The following is a 21,657-nucleotide window of genomic DNA, read 5'->3' as shown; positions in this document are numbered from 1 at the left end:
TTTCCACTCCATCTCTCATGTCTACTTTCTTACCATTTTTTCAAACCAGTTCATAATTATTGAGGTACTTGTTATCAAAGGTATTTTTCTAATGCAAGAAAAATCTGACATAAAAACTAGATGAATTTACGAATTCATGATCTAATTATTTATTGCCCATATTTCAAAAGCATGATTTACAATGAATGTATTTAGTGATAAAAAAGGGGGTTTTTATAACTTCAAATGACAGGATTTCTAGAGGCTACCTTGTTTTTCATATGAAGGGTGTAGTTTCAAATACTGGAAACCAGTAAGTATTGGCTTCTGTTTTTGTTGTACACCTTCCAGAAGTTTTTGACTTAAGACTCTGTACACTGTAGTTCTTTCCACAGACAGCTAACTGATATTTGAAGAAGTTTTTACTTCTTCAAGAAAAATATGATATATCTTTCTCAAGTCTCACTCTTGTTCATAAATATATGTATTTTTATTTGTGGAAAAACTATACAAGCTAACTGTGTACATCAATCTACGGTAAGAATTTTAGTGATATTATTTTGGCTAGGAAAGCATGATTATATGGTTTTAAAGATTTATATTAGATGTTTGAAAAGATTAATTATACTACCCAATATAATTAATGAAAAAAATTAGAGTTTATTTAGAACTGCTGAAACTTTGCTTAAATGATGTTATTTTAAAATTTAGAAAACCATCAACTGAGGATTGACTTGATACATTTCTTGTGAAAATATTTTAAATAAATTGCAGGCCTAGGTTAAAAACTAGCTAGCAACTTTCTGATTAATTTTGATGATGAACTATCTGGTAGGTAATGTAAAAATTCACTTCACTTAGAAAACTATTCTATCAACTTTCATATTTTCAATATAGTCTTGTGAGTGATTACCTAGGATATTAGAAAATTTTATTCAAGGCAATGTCAGAGTGATAGTTAGTATATTATATACAATGCTATGAGTGTATGGGGATTTGTATGCTACATGTTTAAATATTTACCACTGTATGGATACAAAATTCTGAAGTTCAAAATTTAAGGAAGAATAAATTTTAGGAAAGCTAAAGAAATATTAATAACTCTCTAAATATTTAAGGATCTTATTTCAATCTGACAAAATCTATTTGTAACCTGGGTTTTTGAAAACATCTAGGATGTCAGTTATTATAAGAGTAGAAGAGAAAGTACAAGGGCTAAAAATAAATCTATCTGACAAAATACATTCATCTTTTGGGGGAAGATATCTTTTATAAATGATTAGTTCTTTACCTTTCTCTCAATATCCAGGTCAAAGGAGGACAAAGCTTGTTATTATTTTTCTAAAAATGAGTTATTTAAATCAATATGATTTCTATCAAAGAATATTTTAACATTGATGGAATCAGTACCAAGAATAGATACTGTTGGGATGACAGCTGTAGCTGGCTTTGTAAAATGCCATCTGTTGTTGATTTTGCAAAGCAAAATTCCACCCTTTCTTCTCTGTTATCACTGATACCTTTCAAACTTATGAATACTTTTAAATCTCTAAATTCTTTAGCTTATACAAAAGTGGCAATTCTGCTACATTTCTCTATCCTCAACCACTCCTGAACATGATTCCTAATAATTAGTGTCAGAAAGTCTGTTTGGCATAGCAATGTTGTAGGTATCTCAGGGAAATTTCTTAGTCCATGTTCAAGGAACTTCAAATTGCAAGATTTCCAGAAGACAGATGGCTTAGCACTGTATCACACACACAAATGCACAAAAATTAAAGCTACACAGAGCCACAGTTATAGAAAAACAGAGCCTAAATGCAGTTGGCCCTCTGCATCTGTGGTTTCTGTATCCATGGATTCAACTAACTGTGGATAAAAAAATTTGGAAGAAAAGTTATGCTGTTGCTGAGGTCTACCATGTAGGTAGGCCCATGATGGTTGCATCTGACTGAACAGGTATAGACCTTTTCTTGGTCACTGTTCTCCAAATGATATAGTATAAGAACTATTTATACAGCATTTGCATTGTGTTAGGTATTACGAGTAATCTAGATATGATTTAAAGTACACAGGTTTAAATATGATTTAAAGTACATAGTACATGTCTGTGTACAGGTTATATGTGAATACTATGCCATTTCACATAAGGTACCTGAGCATCCGTGGATTTGGAGATCTGCAGGGCTTCTGTGACCAATCTCTGTGGATATCAACGGATGACTGTAAAACCTTTTGGAATTTAGGAAGAAAAGAGGAAAAGTATTTATTGAACTAACATAGAATTATTATTCATACCCCAAATGTACCCATAGGCTTTACTTGTGGAAGTTTGAACTAACCAGTTCATTGTTGTTTTTTTTTTCCCTGAATCATCATCCCTGTTATGTCATGAAATGACCTCTTTTCCTTTAGTCTTTTTATTCCTTTTGCGTTAGGCCCTATAACATACTTCATATATTTTCCTTATTTCTATTTTTTAATGTAAAGGATTCTACAGTAGTTAATATTGTAGAAGATGTATCTCACGCAAAAGCTGAAAGTAAAAGTAATGATACTGTTTATAAGGAAGATTGTGAGGAATCATGTGCTATCAAAACTAAAATTACACGAGAAGAAAAACATTTCATGTGTAGTAAGTATTACAAATAACCACAATTACAAAGGTATATGATTTCATTATTTCTAGGGTAGACATAGAAAAAACTATGCCTTAGATTTTGTTTGGGTCATTTTATATATATCCTGATCATGCTCGGCCAGCGGCTTTATGTGTTTGACACACAGTATGGGCTTAGTAAATGTTTGATAAGTGAACAAATCCTTCTATGTAGCCCAGTGGCATCAAGAGACCACAGGAAAAAAGGGCAAGCCAGAGGGCACGGGTATCAGTACTGTGTCCATTTGCCTAGAGCTATTTTCTTACTTCCATTTGAGACAATAGGAAATTCCACCTTAGTTTTGTGGCGGAGGATTTATTAATACTGAAAAACTGCTACAAGGTGTAATACAAAGTCACAGCAATTTATGTAACAAAACATAAACAATGAAAAGTTTAAAATCTGAATTCTTGTTTGAGACTCTTTGCTAACAATGCAGTCATTGTCACGGTCTCTGACATGTGCATAGGGGTGGGATGGAAAGGGGGATCAGAAGTGGGAGAGGTGGCAATTTAATCCAGTTCTTACAGGGCTATAGGTCACAAAGTATAAAAAATTTGCTTTAATGTGCTTAATTCTATGTATAACACAAGCGTCTCAGGCTTCTCAAACCAGGGGGTAGAGTTTTAGTTCTATTATGAACAGAATAAACCAACAAACTAAATAGTAACAGACTCAAAGAATGGACTGACTGCTGTCACAAGAGGAGTTGTGGGGCTGGGTGGAAAAGGCAAAGGAATTAAGCAAAAACAAAACAAAACAAAACAAAACACAACAAAGCAACCCTCACAGACAACAGCATGGTGATTACCAGAGGGAAACAGGCGAGGGAAGCTAGAAGAGGGTAAAGGGGAGATAATGGTGATGGAGGGAAACTTGACTTGGGGTAGTGAACACAAAGTATAATGCCCAGATGCTGTAGAATTGTACACCTGAAACCTATATAGTTTTATTAGCCAATGTCACTACAATAAATTCAATAAAAATGACAAAAATAAAAACGTTCTTTCTAAAAAAAGATGTTTAAAATGATGAAGAATCTAGTAGAAACTAAGGGACAAAGTAAAAAAGAGGGATGAAGAGTGGGTGAGGTAGATTTTAAAATATCAAGAATTATTCATGTGATTCTACTGCTTGAGTGAAAGAAAATAGAAATAAACAATTTTTAAAAGAATAGTGTCATAGTAATGTGTGGTTCCTTTTGTGATAAAGGACATCATCAGGTCTCATAAATATATGGTAGTCAATGTTTAGTTCCTGATTTTAATGGGTGTATTGTAGAGAATGTCTTGGCTTAAGAAATACACATTGAAATACCCAAGGTGTCATGGCAGCAAGCTCTCAAATAATTTAGGAAAAAGTTCTTTGTACTCTTTTTGCCACTATTCTATCAGTAAGATTGTTTTAAAATAGAAATATTTTTAAAAGAAAAATATATAGTGAAAATTCGATCAGAAACAAACCAACCCAAACATTTGACTATTTATGATGTGTGTACATGTATGTGTGTTTATAATTTGTTTATATAAAAATATAGCATAATATAAAATTTAAAACAAAGGTTAATTTTAAAATTAAATAACATAATAGGGGATTATTGCCTTTTTCTTTTTTAAAAAGATTTTTAGTTATACAATTCTGAACTATTTTAAATCAGCTAAAATTGCACCAGACCCATCTGATGAATAAAAAGATTGTGAGTATGAATAATTGCCTGGGTATTTTTTAAGGGTTTTTTAAAAGATTTTATTTATTTATCTTTAGAGGGGAAGGGAGGGAGAGAAAGAGAGAAAGATCAATGTATGGTTGCCTCTCATGAGTCCCCTGCTGGGGACTGGCTTGCAACCCAGGCATGTGCCCTGACTGGGAATTGAACCTCGATCAAGTGGTTCGCAGGCCTGTGCTCAATCCACTGAGCTACAACAGCCAGGGCTCCTGGTTTTGTTTTGTTTTTGTTTTTTTTTTTACTTTTTTTATTGATGTCTGAATACAGTTGTCTCCCTTTTCCCACCACCACTTTTCTCTGCCCCTCCCATGCCCACCTCTCACCCTCAGTCCCACCCTCCTTGGCTCTGTCCATGGGTCCCTCATACATGTTCATTTATGTCCCTTTCCCCCATGTCCAATTCATGTCCATTACATCTACTGACATGATTTCTGACAGCTGTATTCAGTACAAGTTAATGGACATGTGTGCCCTTGTTTGATCTTTTTTTTTTCAATTCAACCGAAAGTTTCAGGCAGCCAGAGCCCAGGGATTAGGTAGCTGCACTCGTCTGAGAACCTTTTCCTGGCAGCTGGGCCAACACACCAGTCACTCCTGGTTGTAATAGTCTCCATTTCTCCAGGGTGGTGCCTGTACCACCCTGGTAGAGCTCCCAGAATCTTCAAGGGAGGTTTTATAATGGTCACACCAGTCATGCCAACATTGTCAATCTCCGCCAGGCCACAGGGCACTGATTGTTGATTAGGAAGTTCTTAAACCTAATTCTTACAGTCATGCAGATGATTCATAAGAGAGCCCAAAACAGGTAAGAAGAACTCATAGGGCCCTAGCACTTGTCCATACCCCGGCCCTTTTGGGGGACTAGACTTCTAAAGTAAAATCTCTGGTGTCAATTAGAGAGTGGCTGAAATTCCTCACCCACTCAAGCAACAATTATTGTGTCTTGGTCTCTTGAAGCCCTACTGGCCATGGGGCATCAGCCAATGGTGCTCAAAACTTGCAGGTGAAGCCAGGCCCTTGTGTTTTGTTTGAAGATCATTTTTATGCCTGTTCCCAAAATGTGAATGTAGAATGATCCACATAAGTACAAACTCATGTTTTTTCACCATCAGCCCAAGGAAATGCTATAATTCATGAATAAGAAGCCTGTGTAAAAAAAGATACTTATTTATTAATTTTTAGAGGGGAAGGGAAGGAGAAAGAGAGGGAGGAAAACATCAATGTGTGGTTACCTCTCATGTGCCCACTACTGGAGACCTGGCCTGCATCTAGACTGGGCATCAAATCAGTCACCCTTTGGTTCAAAGGCTGGTGCTCAATCCACTGAGCTGCACTAGCCTGGGCCTTTCACTTTCTTATATGATGAGAATCAATGAGTCTTGGACCTCCTGCTTCTATACCTCTCATCTTATAAAGTGATGATTGATAGTCAAAAATTTGTCTTTCAATTATATCAGATTAAATTATTTGGGGGTAATGTAAATTATTCAGAAACATAGTTTCATTAAGAAGTATAAAAACAGTTGTGTTCTTGGTTAATACAGAGTTATTAAAAATATACTACCTAGACTATGTAATTTTGAGTATTTAGAGAAATTATTGTTTACATACTTACCCAACATTTTGTGAAATTTATTATTTTCACTGTAATTGGTTTTTATAACAACTTCATATTTAGCAAACATTTTTTATCATGATTTAAGGAAATTTGCAAAATTCTATCATTTCCTATACACGAAGTACCAAAAAACTGCTAAGAAATATGATGGATGAGCAGCAAGCTTCCTTGGATTACTTATCTAATCAGGTATGGATTTGGGGTATTGTGTTATTATTGTATTTGCACAACAGTACACAACATTTCTATGCACATTATACATGAGATTATCATACCCATTATTATACCCATGGTATGTAATCTTTACACCCATGTATAATGCACATCCTTATTTTCCCTAAAAAATCTGGGCAAAAAGAGTGTGCATTATATACAACAAAATATGGTAGTTAGCTAGAGGTATAATCATTTAATTGTTTAATGCATTTGTGTCCAAACATCTATTTAGTGTCCTATTATGTTTGAGGCATCATAGTAAGCCTCAAGCAAACAGAAATTAATAAAGAAGTGGACCTTTACTTAAGGGTTATACAGTCTAGAAGAGCAGAATAATATATTGAAAATGTTGCAAATGCTGTTAGAAGACATAAAAGAGATATCCAAGATGGGAGAAAACTTCCCAGATGGCAGAGCTTCTGAGCTGAGTCATGAAAGGTGAATAAATGTTTCACAGGTCCCAAAGGGTAAGAAGGGTAGGATGTTGCATTATGTGGAGATACTTGAGTTGTTGCAGGGAAGCAGCAGCTGTTCAGTTAAAGGTGTAGAAGGAAAACTGACTTAAAGAAATAGGAATTATTGTCATTTTACTGTTTGTAGCTTTTGATCTTCTATTTCTTAGATAAGTCCCTTTAACATCTCATATAAGGGCTTGGTAATGATGAAGTCCTTTAACTTTACCTTATCTGGGAAAACTGTAATAGCATAATCAATAAAATATACTTAAAAAAGAAAAAAAATAGGAATTAAATCATGACACACCAAGGAGTCACCCGAATGTCTGAGCAGGGAAATGAAATGATCAGATAGGCAGCTAGCTGGCGGGAAGGATGACTTGGGGAAGAGCAGAGGAAGGGGGCAGGGACTTCGGATAGGAAACTACAACAATGGTTCAAGCAAGATATAAAGAATAGATCTGTAAGAGCAGTTAAGTGTAGAAATGGGCAGACACAAGCTAGAGCAGGAAGTAAACAGTACTGAATTTAAAGGTTGTGATTTAGCTATGCTTTTACTGCTTTGTTAAAATAGTAAAGGATTCAATGTAGACAAATGGCCATGATATATGTTTCAGAGCTGTATTTCTAAGAGGCTTTGAGATATCAGTTACAAAGAATTCAGCCAATAGAGGTTTGTTCAAATATAAATCTGCTTAAATGTGTGCGTGTATATTTAGGTTAATGAGCTCATGAATCGAGTCCTCCTTTTGACTGCTGAAGTTGTTAGAAAACAGCTGGATCCTTTTCCTCACAGACCAGTTCAGTCACATGGTGAGAGCTTCAGTATTTCAGCCTTTTATTCTTGTCTGTTATTGCTTTAAAATTTCCTGGACAGGTTGGGGCATTTAGAGGTTTTGTTTAAAAAAAAAAAAGCTCCCTATTATGTAACAGACTGGAGGAATAATGCTTGCTATAAAGCAAATTTCAACCTGTACTGTGTGTACTTTCCTAAATCGGGAAATCTTTGTCACTGTTTGAAAACCATGGCTGTAAGCAGACATTCTGAATCTGTTGATAATAGCATAGTTATATGTACTTGAATTCTGGGCTCCCCCTCACATTTTATTAATAATTAATCTTCAGTTAGAAGAAAAGTAAGTTTCAGAGTTCCTCCCACCTAGAAAAAGTATTTTTGACATGCTTAAAGTGTTTTAAATTGGGACTTAAAATTTGAAAGGAAAAAGAAAGAAGACAAAAATAAACTGGAATTTAGCACTTTTTAGACTAAAATACAGTATAGTAATTCCTAGAGGCGTGGGTTTCTGAGAAAAATGCCCACAAATCTTAAAAATATGAATGAATATAAAAAACTTCCAAGTAGATAAATATTATTGAGGTCCTAGTAGTATGTGATCTTTTTTTTCCTTACAAAGGGAAGTGAATAAACAGTTACTGAGAATCTTGTATGTGTCAAGTATTAATATAGGTACTCACATGTTATTTTGTTATTATTTATCATATATCACTTATTCCCCATAACTACCCGAGGTGGGTAGTGTTACAAAGTGGTGAAGAGCATTGAGTCTGATGTCAGGCTGCCTTCTTTAAATCCCTCATCTATTGTTTTCTTTTTTTTTTTAAAGATTTTATTTATTTATTTTTAGAGGGGAAGGGAAGGAGAAAAGGAGAGAAATGTCAATGTATGGTTGCCTCTCGTGAGTTCCCTGCTGGGAACTGGCCTGCAACCCAGGCATGGGCCCTGACTGGGAATCGAACCGTGATACTCTGGTTCGCAGGCCCACACTCAATCCACTGAGCTACACCAGCCAGGGCTCATCTATTGTTTTTTTAATATCAGTTTCCTCATCGGTAAACTGACAATAACTACCTCATATGTTTGTTGTGAGGGTTAAGTGAGTAAGTGTATGAAAAACTCCTAAAAGACTGCCTGATACGTAGGAAGGCAATACAAGGGTTTGCTGTGTTGGTGATTATTACCAGATGAGGAACATGCAGCCCAGAAAAATCTAAATAGTCTGTTCACACCTATTCGGATGGTGATGTCAAAGCAAATATTCCAACCCTGACCAGTTCCTATAAATTTATTATAGGAATGTCTCAGTAACTCACAACAAAGGCAACAAATCAATGTCTCCTGTAAATGAAGAGAAAGGCAAATAATCTTACAGCTAATTTTTTGTAGATGACACCTTTTGAGTATTCACTGTGTGCTAGGAACTGTGCTAAGTCCTTTACATAAAGCCTTATGATGTAAATCATCAGAATAACACTACAAAGTAGATACTGTTAGTATTATGGTATTACACATGAAGAAAAGAGGTTAGGTAACATAGCCAATGTTCTCCATTAGGAAGGAGTGAGACTAGGACTCTAACTGGGCTCCTGGCTCTAGAATCCTACCTAGGCTTGCATGTGTTTGTTTTTCTGGGTAATTGACACTTATAAGAGTTGAATTTATTTTATTTATCTTTTATCTTTACAAAAGATAATACAGACTAAAGTGTCTTAGAATAAGATGTAGTATCTTTATCCACATGAACATCTTTACAATTCTCTGGCAACTGTAGAATGCTTTGGGGAGGGTGGTTACAGGGTGCTGTAGTTCTGTTGTCAACAGGGCAGGCTCTAGCTTCAGGCATAACTTATTCCTGGTGGAGAGTGTGATTTGGCCCTGCTCTCCCTTTGCTGCTTATGGTAATGGCCCCAACACATCAGCGTTTCTGAAGTTTTGAATAGAGTAGTCAAAGATATGTTTCTAGTAGTTAATCTACTTCATTCCTTTGGGTGTTCTCCTCCTCATACATATAGATTACCTTTACATATTATGCCCCCAAGATAAGCCTAAATTCCTGAGAGGGCATAATTTATAGGGTGAGATAATGTATAATTATAAAATATATTAAATAAGTGATGATCCCAAATGAAAGTTTTACACACTATTGAATAATAGTAATTAACAGTGACATTATGTTTATTGCAGCATTCATTCGTTAATCCCAGTTCTTCCATGTATTTTCCCCTTAATTTGCCAAGAGTTAAAATCATTGCATTGTTAATGAAAATTATAATAATTTCAGAGAGTACTGTTAATTNCTTATATTCTCAACCCTGCCCGCCCCCCGCCCCATGCTCCCCACCTCCCTCCCATCTCCACCCCCCACCCTTAGTTATTGTCCATGTGTCCTTTATACTTGTTCATGTGAGTCCATCCCCCTTTCCCCTATGATTCTCTCCCCTCTGGACCCTACACAGTATTGAATAATAGTAATTAACAGTGACATTATGTTTATTGCAGCATTCATTCATTAATCCCAGTTCTTCCATGTATTTTCCCCTTAATTTGCCAAGAGTTAAAATCATTGCATTGTTAATGAAAATTATAATAATTTCAGAGAGTACTGTTAATTCTCTACAGTAAAATGATCATCTTAAATGTGTACTTGCACATATCATAAATAACCAATTTTACTTTTCTAGGTTTAGATTGTACTGATATTAAAGATACTGTTGGCTCTATTACCAAAACACCAAGTGGCTTATATATAATCTATCCGGAAGGATCTAGCTACCCATTTGAGGTAAAATTTTCCCTTATTACATCAAATAGGATAAGCAACTTACCCTATTCATATAACTTATTCAACCAACTTATCTAATATTAGACTTTAATTGTGGAATATTTTTTTCTTGAAAAAGTTTAAATAAACTAGTAAAAGTTCCAGTTTCAAAATTTTGGTATTTTGGAATTCTTTGCCCAAACCGCAAAATGCATAAAAGACCTAGAGAGACTCTCACTTTTCTACTTGAGTTTCCTTGCTTATACTTTTCAAAGTAAATCCTTTTGGTGCAAGATTTTATATAATCTTTATACTGGGCAGCACTGTGCAATATAAATACTTCCTTTAGTTAGCTTATGAATACTAGAAAGTCATAGTGTGTTTTGCCTTGGAGCTTACAAAAAATACTTTTGATCTTCCTTTCTATATATGGCTATAATTTTTATATGATAAGTGATTTTGTGAGAAATTAATAATTTAAAAAACCATTAAAGTGAGACAGATTGAGAAGCTGCGCCATTCTTGAACTGAATAAAATAAATGACTAATGTCTATTCTTAGTAGGTATATGCTAGAATTTCTAGAAGAAATTTCTACTAAAAATTATATGTTATTATGTATATCATATATATACTTTTTCTGGGTCCCTTTTTTAAATTTAATGACACTGATATCACACCTTATTGATAGTCTTTGTTACACAATAATTTTTTTTCTAACAACCAGTTTCTCAGAGTTACTAACATTATTTTTTGACATCTATTGACAAGATGTCACAAAATTAGCAATTAGGTTGTGAATAATTTTTAAATTACTTAAATCAGTTCACCTGCAGCTTGAAATGTGGGCCTGAACAGATGTGAAAAGGGAGGTCTTCTGAGTTTTGAAGAGTGGGATGCATAATTATATCATGTGGGAAAGCATTGTTCCCTAGCTTCCTCCACCTTGTCTTTCTCTGTGTGGTGGGATGTTTCTAGTGGAGAGGATTACTCTGATTTCCTCTGTCACTTCTGTGGGTTCCCGTCCTCTTAGGGGTGTTTTATACAGTACCCAGATAGACCTACAAGTGCCTGCTGAGATGGGACACAGATCATGCCTTTTGGTCTGAAAATTCCAGTCTGAACACAGTCCTTCCAGGCCTTTTGAGGAAAGAACAATTAAAGAGAAGCACATGAAAATATTTAACACTTAAAAAATGAATCAGCATTTTCAATTTGGAAAGAAATACATCACTCTGCCACATCTTAGCAGTAGTTATTAATAAAACTGTATAGTCTTAAGGAATAAGAGAATAACCGTAAAATTCTACAAACACCTATATATTTAAAAATGACTGACATAGGGACTATGTTTCCGTTAACTACACATTTTTTTATGATAAATAAAATTATTTCTAGAAATCAAAAATTCTGAATATATTAATATCATACAATTGCTCTGACAGTGTCAGTGAAAGTATCTTCTTTTTCTCTAGGCTTAAGGGTGAAGCATGAGTTTTATATCAAAGAATCAAAGTTATAGTATGTTATTTTTGTCTTTCTGGGTCTATTTTAGGTAATGTGTGACATGGATTACAGAGGAGGTGGATGGACTGTGATACAGAAAAGGATTGATGGGATCATTGATTTTCAAAGGTTGTGGTGTGATTATCTGGATGGATTTGGCGACCTTTTAGGTCAAATTATATTTTTTTCTCTCTTTTTTTCTCTTCTTTTTGGTGTTACACTTACAGACTGTCTCTTTGGTGAATTGTTAGTAAAAATAGCAAATCCTTGTGAATATTAATATATGACTAGATCATTCTCTTAATATGTCAGATGATTTAAAATGAGTAGATCTTCAGCTGGAATTTGGAAATCTTTAATTTTAGATACCCATTAGAATATGTTTGAGTGAAATTCTAGATTGGGTGTTTATTAAAAGTATCTGCTACACACACAGCAGAGTTCTGACAGGCGATCAAAAACTATTTGTAGAGTGAAAAATTGAATGGGTATGGTTGTCATAAACCTTGAAATTTTTCCGATATGTGTTGTGTCTATACAAGTAAATGATGAAGAATTTAGGTATGTGGCTCTACAAATTCAAATAATGTGAACTGGGAGTAGTGTTTTATAAAAATATCAATTACGATGACTATGTTCAAAATTTGAAAAATGTAAACCTCAGGTCAGTTGTAAAATTTGTTTACCTTATTGCCACTCAACAGCATAACTTTTGCTGGTGTATAAAAATATCAGTATCTCTCAACACTGTAGATTTTACAATAGTTGGAATGTTTGCAGGTGGTTTTGATAATTTTTATACTATTTTAAATTACTATTATAATTTAAATCTTTAGCATCCCATAATAATGTCATCCAAGCATTTAGCACTGAATGCTAGTGATTTTAGAAGGAACATGAATTGTAATAAAACATTATGCATAAGGCCAAATAGCTGTATTTTCTCAGCATTAACTCCAAGTTTCCAGTGAGTGCTTCTTCTTGAATTCAGGCTCTGAACTGTCATTTTTGTTACATTATGCTTATTTCTATGGGGAAATTATATGAGTTTGGACAAAAAGGTGTCCAAGCAGGTATCCCAAACACAAAGAGACTGCTTTGTACCTTCTATATATGTTTTTAAAAACTTGAAATTAAATTAAATATATTGTTAAGTCTTAAATTTGGGGTTGTGGGAAAGGAGAACTATGTCAGGGACATTGAAAATGGACAGGCATAGACTTTGAGACACTAAACAGACCCTTAGGGATCCATGTTACTTCCTGTACTTCTGGATTACTTCCTGTACCACCTTTCTTCCTGTACTTCTTCAGGATAATTTTCAGTTCTAAGTGGGCATATAGTTAAAACACCCCTGCAAGCCCTGGAGAGGGAGTTAGTATCTTAGCTAAAGTTTTAAAAGTTTGAATGTTGTGACACTGTCCCCCCAACTCTTTAAGGTTTATGTTGACTAGACCCTTACTTCCTTATTTCATGATTCAAGTCGATAAATATATTTTAGAGCAGGAGTGTACACATTTAGGTTATGCCATGGTGAGTGGGGTAAGTAGAAAGCCATTGGCTAGAACTTACACAAGGTATGAACTCTGAATTAGGGGGCTTAATAATTCATCCTGGATCTACAATTGTCTCAGAAATATTGACCGTAAACCTGGAAGTACTCCGTTGTTACATTACATTTTCATTCATAGGTATAAACTGCATTATGCAAAAGAAGTATCTGTTCCCAAAGCGTTATCCTCACAGACAGAAAAAAAATAATTTCAACTGAGCATTATCAGGAAATGTATTATAATGATGTGTTGATTTGTAGGTTAAACCTGTTATATTTACTAGTAGTCATCATTTTATTATCTGCCCTAATATTTCAACTGGCTTTTTATTGACATGTTTTAAGGCAAAACTTGTCTTTTTCTTAATCGATCTTTAAATAAATTTTTGAATTTAATTTGGAGAAATGAAAATGAAACAGAGTCTAGTTATCTCCAGTATAGAGAAGTAGAAGTGGGAAGATTTTTTTTTTTTTGCAAATTAGGCAAACACTGATAATTTGAGTGAGGACCATCAGTTCCTCCAATGATTTATGTGAGCTTTTTCAGAGTTATAGAAATATTAAACACCAAAAACTTAATAATAAGGGGTTATTCTGATTTGTATCAAAATATATTTTAAAAAGTTGTTTTTGTTTTTACAGGTGAATTTTGGCTAGGACTAAAAAAGATTTTTTATATAGTAAATCAGAAAAATACCAGTTTTATGCTGTATGTGGCATTAGAATCTGAAGATGACACATTGGCTTATGCATCATATGATAATTTTTGGCTAGAGGATGAAACAAGATTTTTTAAGATTCACTTAGGACAGTATTCAGGAAATGCTGGTAAGTTTTTTTGTTCCTAAAATTACCCAGACGTTTTAAATATAACTGACACAATACTAGGTGAAGATAAAAGTAATGCATTTCTCTTGGTGTATGACACATAACTGATAACAGAAGGGAGTAGGAATGAGAAAACTGGCCAGTCTTGAGCTTTGAAACTGTTACGGTTGTTGCGGCCCATCATGATTTGCCACATGCAATCTCACTTGATTCTCTAGATAAAGAGCCTGTGGGTTTGGCTTGGAGTATACTATTTACATTTCATGTTCAGAGAGCCCGGCACATAGAAGTCATCAAATGTTGACCTGATCTCATTTTATAGGTGAAGAAACCTAAAAGATTAAGATTCCCAGCTCATCACATCTAAGCCAGAGCAACAACACAGGTGATAGGATAACTAGTTAAAAGTTTTTTAACTGTATATTGGTGCACCTACTTATTTTCAATAAACTTAATTTGTTAGAACTTCAAAGTACTTGATGTTAAGTTTATATCTTGATGCTAAATTTCAAATTTGAGATAAGAACTACTAAATTCAACTCTCTTATTGATCATCATGGTACTTGTTTATTATGTATTTTTAGTGTTTGAAATAAAAAAATAAATAATATATACTTCCAAGATTTTAAGTGACCACAATATAGAGGACTAGGTAAATAAAACTGAAAAATAGAATACTTGATAAAGTGATGGCTGGGGAAAAGGAAGGAAAAAATTACTATTTTGTTTTCACTGAAAGAGAAAACAAGTTGAATAGAACATGCTAAAACAACTCTCTAAATTAACACTCTGCTCTACTAAAATATTATATAAAATATAATACTAAAAATTAATTTTGTTGGAATAAAGTAGAAATTAATTGCATATATTAACTATCCTGTATGATGAATTGAAATACTTGCTTGAAATAATGTGTTTTCACAATGCTGTCTGATTTTCAGGTTCATTGTTTCTATACTTGGTTATTTAAAGAAAACATCAAATTACATACATGTATTGAAAGGGAAAATCCTATTTATTTATTTTCAGTATACTGATCTTAAGATAGATCTAAATCCAATTTAAAGATAATTTGATTTTTATAGACATCTGGGTAAGAAAAACAGATAAGTCAATATGTGTACCAATTCAGTTGTCATAGAAATCAGCAGGTGAAAATAAATCATTTTGCTCATGAAGAAATGAAGAGAGAAAATTATTCCAATTGACTGCATACAGAAAATCATCATGGAAAGGTGGTTTGAACAAGGGGTTAATATTAGATTCAACCTGGGAAGTTTTTTTTTAAAGATTTTATTTATTTATTTACCTTTACAGGGGAAGGGGAGAGGGAGAGGGAGAGAACCATCAATGTATGGCTGCCTTTTGTGTATCCCCTGCTGGCAACCCAGGCATGTGCCCTGACTGGGAATCGAATGGTAATCCTCTGGTTCTCAGGCCTGTGCTCAATCCACTGAGCTACACCAGCCAGGGCCATCAACCTGGGAAGTTTTTGAGAGTCCTGCATAATCTGAATTGTAAACATGGATTTAGGTATTGGTATTCACAAATAGATATTTTGGCATCTTTATAGTTGACGACTACTATTCTGTACTTGGAGGAATGGAGAGGCTTCTGGCAAATGAATGCTAACAAAGAGAGTGGCTTGAGTCAGAGTACTGAGGGAGAAAAATTATTGGATATGAAGAGTTGTCTGGTATGGTTGGAATTTATGACAACTGTGAGGGGGTTTAGCCTTGGGATGTTAGATAAAAATGAAATCTTTCAAATTTTGATACAATATACAACTTTTAATGCTTCATCTCTAAAGGTGTAACAAACTATCTGAATATGAAACATACTATATTAGGAAAGGTTAATGTGGGGTTTCTCTAAAGGATGATTAGGATTTAAGTAGAGAATAAAATTTATAATGGCAAAAAGTTTTTTCATTACATAAATCTCAAATTTTAGCATACTCTATATTTTTCCAATAAGGTTGGTAAGTAACTTTTAATTGTTGATTACAAGATATAATCAACATAAATAAAATTTGTCAACAGAATTAAAGATAGGAACACAGATAAAACAACGGACTTAAATGTGATCATGAACATGGCAGAGGTGGACTACAAACTTGACTTTGAGTTCAGAGGAAAAATAGAAATATGGAAGTTGAAAATTTGAACAGATGTTCCACAAAAAGTACATACATCCCTGGTTCTAAAACTGATGAGAAATTTCTCTGGGTTCTCAGAGAAAGCGGAGGGCTATGTTGCTCCACTTTCTTCAACTGCACTCTCACAGAAAATATGGTGGTGAATTTTAATGGGTTCTTTCTTATAAATAGACAAGTGCATTATATTTTTGAAATAATTTCTTATATAACCCAGAAAGGAGCTAATTTGATGTATGAGGTCTGTCTGGAAAAACTCCAGCCATTGTTAACATAACAAAAAACAGTTTGCATGGTATTGATGTAACCTGGCAGCCAAGCAGAGTAGACTGGAATGAGCATGCATGAATAATAGTAACTTCACCGTACTAGTAGTGGGGGGTGGTAGATGCCATTGAGTGAGCACGTGTATTGTGTGGCCATGGCATCCAAAGTGATTGAGCAATTAGAACAATGAATCAAATTTTACGTTAAGCTTGAACATTCCTCCACGTAAACTATTCAGATGACTCAGAAGGCTGCAGCTAAGGGCAACTGGCGATTGGCAGTCTCATCATGACAATGAGCCTGCTCATGCGTCAAATCTTATGCAGAGTGTTTTGGCGAAATATCAAATCATGCATGTGACTCAGCCCTCTTAAAGCCCATATTTGGCACCCTGCGACTTCTGGGTTTTCCCAGAACTAAAATCACCTTTGAAAGGGAAGAGATTTTACATCATTGATGAGATTCAGAAAAATATGACGGAGTAGCTGATGGGGATTGGGAGGACTGTGTGAGATCCCAAGGATGCTTACTTTGAAGGGGACTGAGGCATCATTGTCCTATGTAAGATGTTTCTTGTCTCTTGTATCTTTTTCAATAAACTCTGTTTTTCATATTACATGGCTGGGTACCCTCTGGACAGATCTCGTATGATTCTTCTGTTGGTTAGTTAGACTTAGTGTAGGGAAAGTGATCATTTAATTTAGGCAATGCTCCATAAGTGTTTTCTCTCTCATCTGAACTTCTGAAAGGTATTGTACTATGTGGGTGATGAAAATACAGTCTTTCTGCAAATACTTGCAGTGTGGGCACTTCTCTTTCCCCGGCGAAGAATAGAGATAGAAGCTCTGGGTACAGGTATAGGAGAGACCCCCAGCGCTAATGAAGTTCTCCAACTCTTCAAAGATGTATCTTAAGAGATGCCAAACAAAGCATAATGAAACAAACATGGGCTTTGAATTCTTCAAAGATTTTACATAACTTCACTTTTAGTTCAAATTTATCAGCAAAGTTTACCTACAGTTGACATCTAGGTATAATGGGACTAATTAGGATCATTTACTTATATAAATTTTATAAAACAAAACATGACTCCTTCCCCTGCTACTTAGTTAACTGGTTTGCCTTGGCCAAGATACTTAATTTTTGAGATCTTTAGGAATACCAGGGATATTATATATATATATATATATATATATATATATATATATATATATATATATAATGTCTAATGTAAGCCCTTTCAAAGGGCTTCATTATATTCTTGAGGAGCCAAGACTGTGGTGGAGTTAGTAGAAGCTACACTAACCTCCTCCCAGGAACAATCTGGAATTACAACTAAACTGTAGAGAAATTATCCTAAACAACCAACTGAACACTAGCTGGAGAGAAGCCCTATAGCCACGGATGGATGGTGAAGCCACATCACCACAACATGACTGTAGGGAGTGTGCAGATGTGAGAGGGCTGGCTGTTCTCTCATGGGTGTCAGCTGAAGTTCCAGAGGAATATTTCAGTGGCTGGGGGGGGGGGGCGGGTTACCCTGAGAAATGTGGGGTCTAAAACCCAAGTGGAGCAACCCAGCCTACAGCACCAGAGCCAGAAAGGAACCCAGATAACATTCAGCTGTGAAAACCAGCAGGGTTTCTACCTGCCAGGGAGAAACAGCTGGAGACTCAGAGAGCCTCTTAAAGGACTAACACACAAAATTTCACTTGCAGCTACTTACCCTGGGCTCTGGAAAAGGGACAGCAGAGTGGACTAGAGATGCTTGAGGAGAGTCTGAGGTTGGTAGCTCTGGGGAGAGAATGGAAGGAACAGCTACCAGGATCCCTGGGCTGAGTCATTCCTCATTCTGCAGAAGCCATCTTTCTCGGGCAGAGCACTCCTTTCCAAGTGGCATCAGCCTACAGGGAAGCAATAGCCCCAACCACAATAGGATTTACTCTGCCCTACACTGTAGAGCATAAGCTGGGCTGCTTATTACAGCTTAAGGCTATATCACATTTAGTTTAAAAACTATGGCAGAAAATGCCAAGGAGCCAAAATAGGAAGACAAAGAAACAAACCCCAAATGAAAGAACAAGAGAATTCTCCAGCAGAACTACATGAAAATGGAGGCAAGCAATTTATCAGAAAGGTTAGGGTAATGATTATAAGCATACTCAGCTGCATGAAAAACACATAAAACCATAAAAAAGGGCTAGTCAGAAATAAAGAATGATATATATATATATATATGAGATAAATAATACACTGGAAGAAATAAACAGTAGCTTAGATGAAGCAGAGGATCAAATCAGTGTTTTGAAAGACAAGGTAGAAAAAAACACTGAGGTAGAGCAGCAAAAAGAAAACAGAATTTTAAAAAATGAGGAGAGCTTAAGAAGCATTTTGAACAACATGAAGCATTACATCTGCATCCTGGGAATATCAGAAGGGGAAGAGAGTGAGTAAGAGATTGAGAACCTATTTGAAGAAATAATGACTGGAAACTTCCCTAATTTGGTGAAGGAAAAAGTCACACAAGTCTCAGAAGCTCAGGGAGCCCCAGATATGCTGGACCCAAAGAGACCTACACCAGACACATCATAGTTAAAATGACAAGACTTAAATACAAGGAGGGAATCCTAAAGCAGCAAGAGAAATGCAGGCAGTTACCTACAAGGGAGCAATAGTTAGACTGACATCTGGTTATTCATCAGAAACATTTCAGGCCAGAAGGGAACAGCATGAAATATTGAAGGCAATAAATAATAAGGACCTACAATCAAGGCTACTTGATCCACCAAGGCTATCATTTAAAATCAGAAGTGAAACAAGGAGCTTCACAGATTAAAAAAAAAAGCTAAAGGAGTTTGTTAACCCCAAAACAGCACTGCAACAAATGTTAAAGGGCTTGCTTTAAGAAGAAGGAGGAAGAGAAGGAGAAGAGGAAGAAAAGAAAAAGATAAAGGAAAAGTACAAAGGAAAATGGTCTAAGAATGAAATGGCACTACCTGTGTATCTATTGATAATCCCTTTAAACGTAAATGTCTTAAATGCTCAGTGCTTTGACAAAAAGACGTAGAGTAGTGGAATGGATAAGAAAATAAAATGTTTTGCATAGCAAAGGAAATGATCAACAAAATTAATAGGTGACCAACAGAATGGGAGAACATATTTATTGATCCATCTGATTAGGGGTTAATATCTAAAATTTATAAAGTACTTAAAAAACTCCACACCAAAAAACCAGATTAAAAAATGGGCAAAGGACCTGAATGAACATTTCTCCAAAGAGTACACAAAGATGGCCAATGGACATATGAAAAGATGCTAAATGTTATTAATCATTAGAGAAATGCAAATTAAAACCATGGTGAGATACCATCGCATACCTGTCAGAATGTCTATCATCAATAAACCAACAAACAAGGATGTGGAGAAAGGGAAACCCTTTTGCACTGTTGGTGGGAATGCAGACTGGTGCAGCCACTGCGGAAAACAGTATAGAGATACCTCAAAAAATTAAAAATGGATCTGCCTTTTGATCCAGTAATTCCACTTCTGGGAATATATGTGAAGGTATCCAAAACACTAGTTTGAAAGAACATAAGCACCTGTGTGTTCATTGCAGCATTATTTACAATTGGCAAGATACAGAAGCAGCCCAAACATTCATCAATAGATGAGTGGATAAAACAACTATGGGACATTTACACAATGGGATTCTACTCGGACATAAAAAAGAAGAAAAATTTATGACAATATGGATGGACCTGGAGAATATTATGCTAAGTGAAATAGGCTAGTCAGAGAAAGACAAATATCATATGATTTAACTCATATGTGGGATCTAATGAACAATCTGAACTAACATGCAAAACAGAGAGACTCATAGATGGAAAGCAGATGACAGCTAGTGGGGTGGGGGTTAGGGGGCAGAAGGATTGAGCAAAAAGAAAAAGGATTCATTGACGTGGACAACAGTGTGGTGATTGCTGGGGAGAGGCGGTTGTATGGTAATGGGAAAAAATTCAATGAAGATTACATTTAAAAAAATGCATTCTTTTAATTATTATCTGCTTAGTTCAAATGTTATGTGGAGAGCCATGAAGAAAAGGTACAGTTCAGTAGTGTACCAATTTTTTTCTTGAGGGCGTAGAGCATTTCATGTAAACTTGCTAGCTAGTAAATAAAACCAAACAATTTTTACAGTTACAAATGTAAGATTTTAAAATGCAGATGTTTCACATTCATTCATACCTCTCTATCTAAAAGGCTGTAAATGGTAATGATATGAAAACTTATTATGTATAACTTATTTTCTTTTCCTAAATTAACAATCATCACATTACTCTTCACTGAAGAATGGCAGGTCTATACGTGATCATATTTGGCCTACATTATCTGATCATATCTACACAGCCAAACTTCCATTTTGGACTGTGATTTTATATCAAATGTCCACTTAAATATCCCTAATATGTTGAGCAATTGGGCAACAGATTTCGGTATATTACAACCTGGAGGAGAGTTTATGATATGACAGCTTGTAGAAAATAATTTAAATCTTATTTCTAGATGCAATGCTTTCTCATAATAGGCTGGTAAAATTACAAAAAAATTCTTTAAATTTAGTCATTTACAAAATCTAATTTACCCAGGTGATGCATTCCGGGGCTACAGAAAAGAAGATGATCAAAATGCAATGCCTTTCAGCACAGCAGATGTTGATAATGACGGATGTCATCCCTCATGTGTGGATAACGGTCAGGCTGTGAAGAGCTGCAGTCAACTCAATAACAACACTGGCTGGTGGTTCAGCCAATGTGGTCTAGCAAATCTGAATGGCATCCATCGCTTCCCTGGAAAATTGCTTGCAGCTGGAATTCAGTGGGGCACATGGACCAAAAATAGTTTACCTGTCAAGATTAAATCTGTTTCAATGAAAATTAGAAGAATTTACAATCCATATATTAAGTAATTTTATTTTAAATTGTAATGCATATTCCACAGTTATTTTTGATAATATATAAATGATCTTACACAGTTCTCTTTTTACTGAGTGTTTCAAGCATTTTATTCAAAATTTAGCTATAGAGATCAACTAGGGATTAAGAGTGTAACTAGAAATCTTCAATTTTGGTAGTTTTA

At 35.0% G+C, this 21,657-nt stretch overlaps 1 protein-coding gene across 1 annotated transcript; it reads left to right on the top strand.

Moving 5' to 3' along the window:
* Nucleotides 1–393: 393 nt before the first annotated feature.
* ANGPTL5 (angiopoietin like 5) lies at nt 394–21,643 on the top strand. The gene is made up of 8 exons (XM_037029744.1): nt 394–516; nt 2,470–2,614; nt 6,069–6,172; nt 7,374–7,467; nt 10,135–10,235; nt 11,769–11,889; nt 13,914–14,099; nt 21,168–21,643. Exons 1-8 carry the CDS (start codon nt 421–423, stop codon nt 21,485–21,487), a joined length of 1,167 nt encoding a protein of 388 aa, XP_036885639.1. The 5' UTR covers nt 394–420; the 3' UTR covers nt 21,488–21,643.
* Nucleotides 21,644–21,657: the final 14 nt, after the last annotated feature.

The sequence above is a fragment of the Sturnira hondurensis genome, unplaced genomic scaffold (assembly GCF_014824575.4).
Source record: "Sturnira hondurensis isolate 20B ecotype Veracruz unplaced genomic scaffold, ASM1482457v3 Scaffold0020489, whole genome shotgun sequence".
NCBI lineage: Eukaryota > Metazoa > Chordata > Mammalia > Chiroptera > Phyllostomidae > Sturnira > Sturnira hondurensis.
Note: the sequence above shows the minus strand (reverse complement) of the source record. Positions and strands in the feature narration are given on the sequence as shown.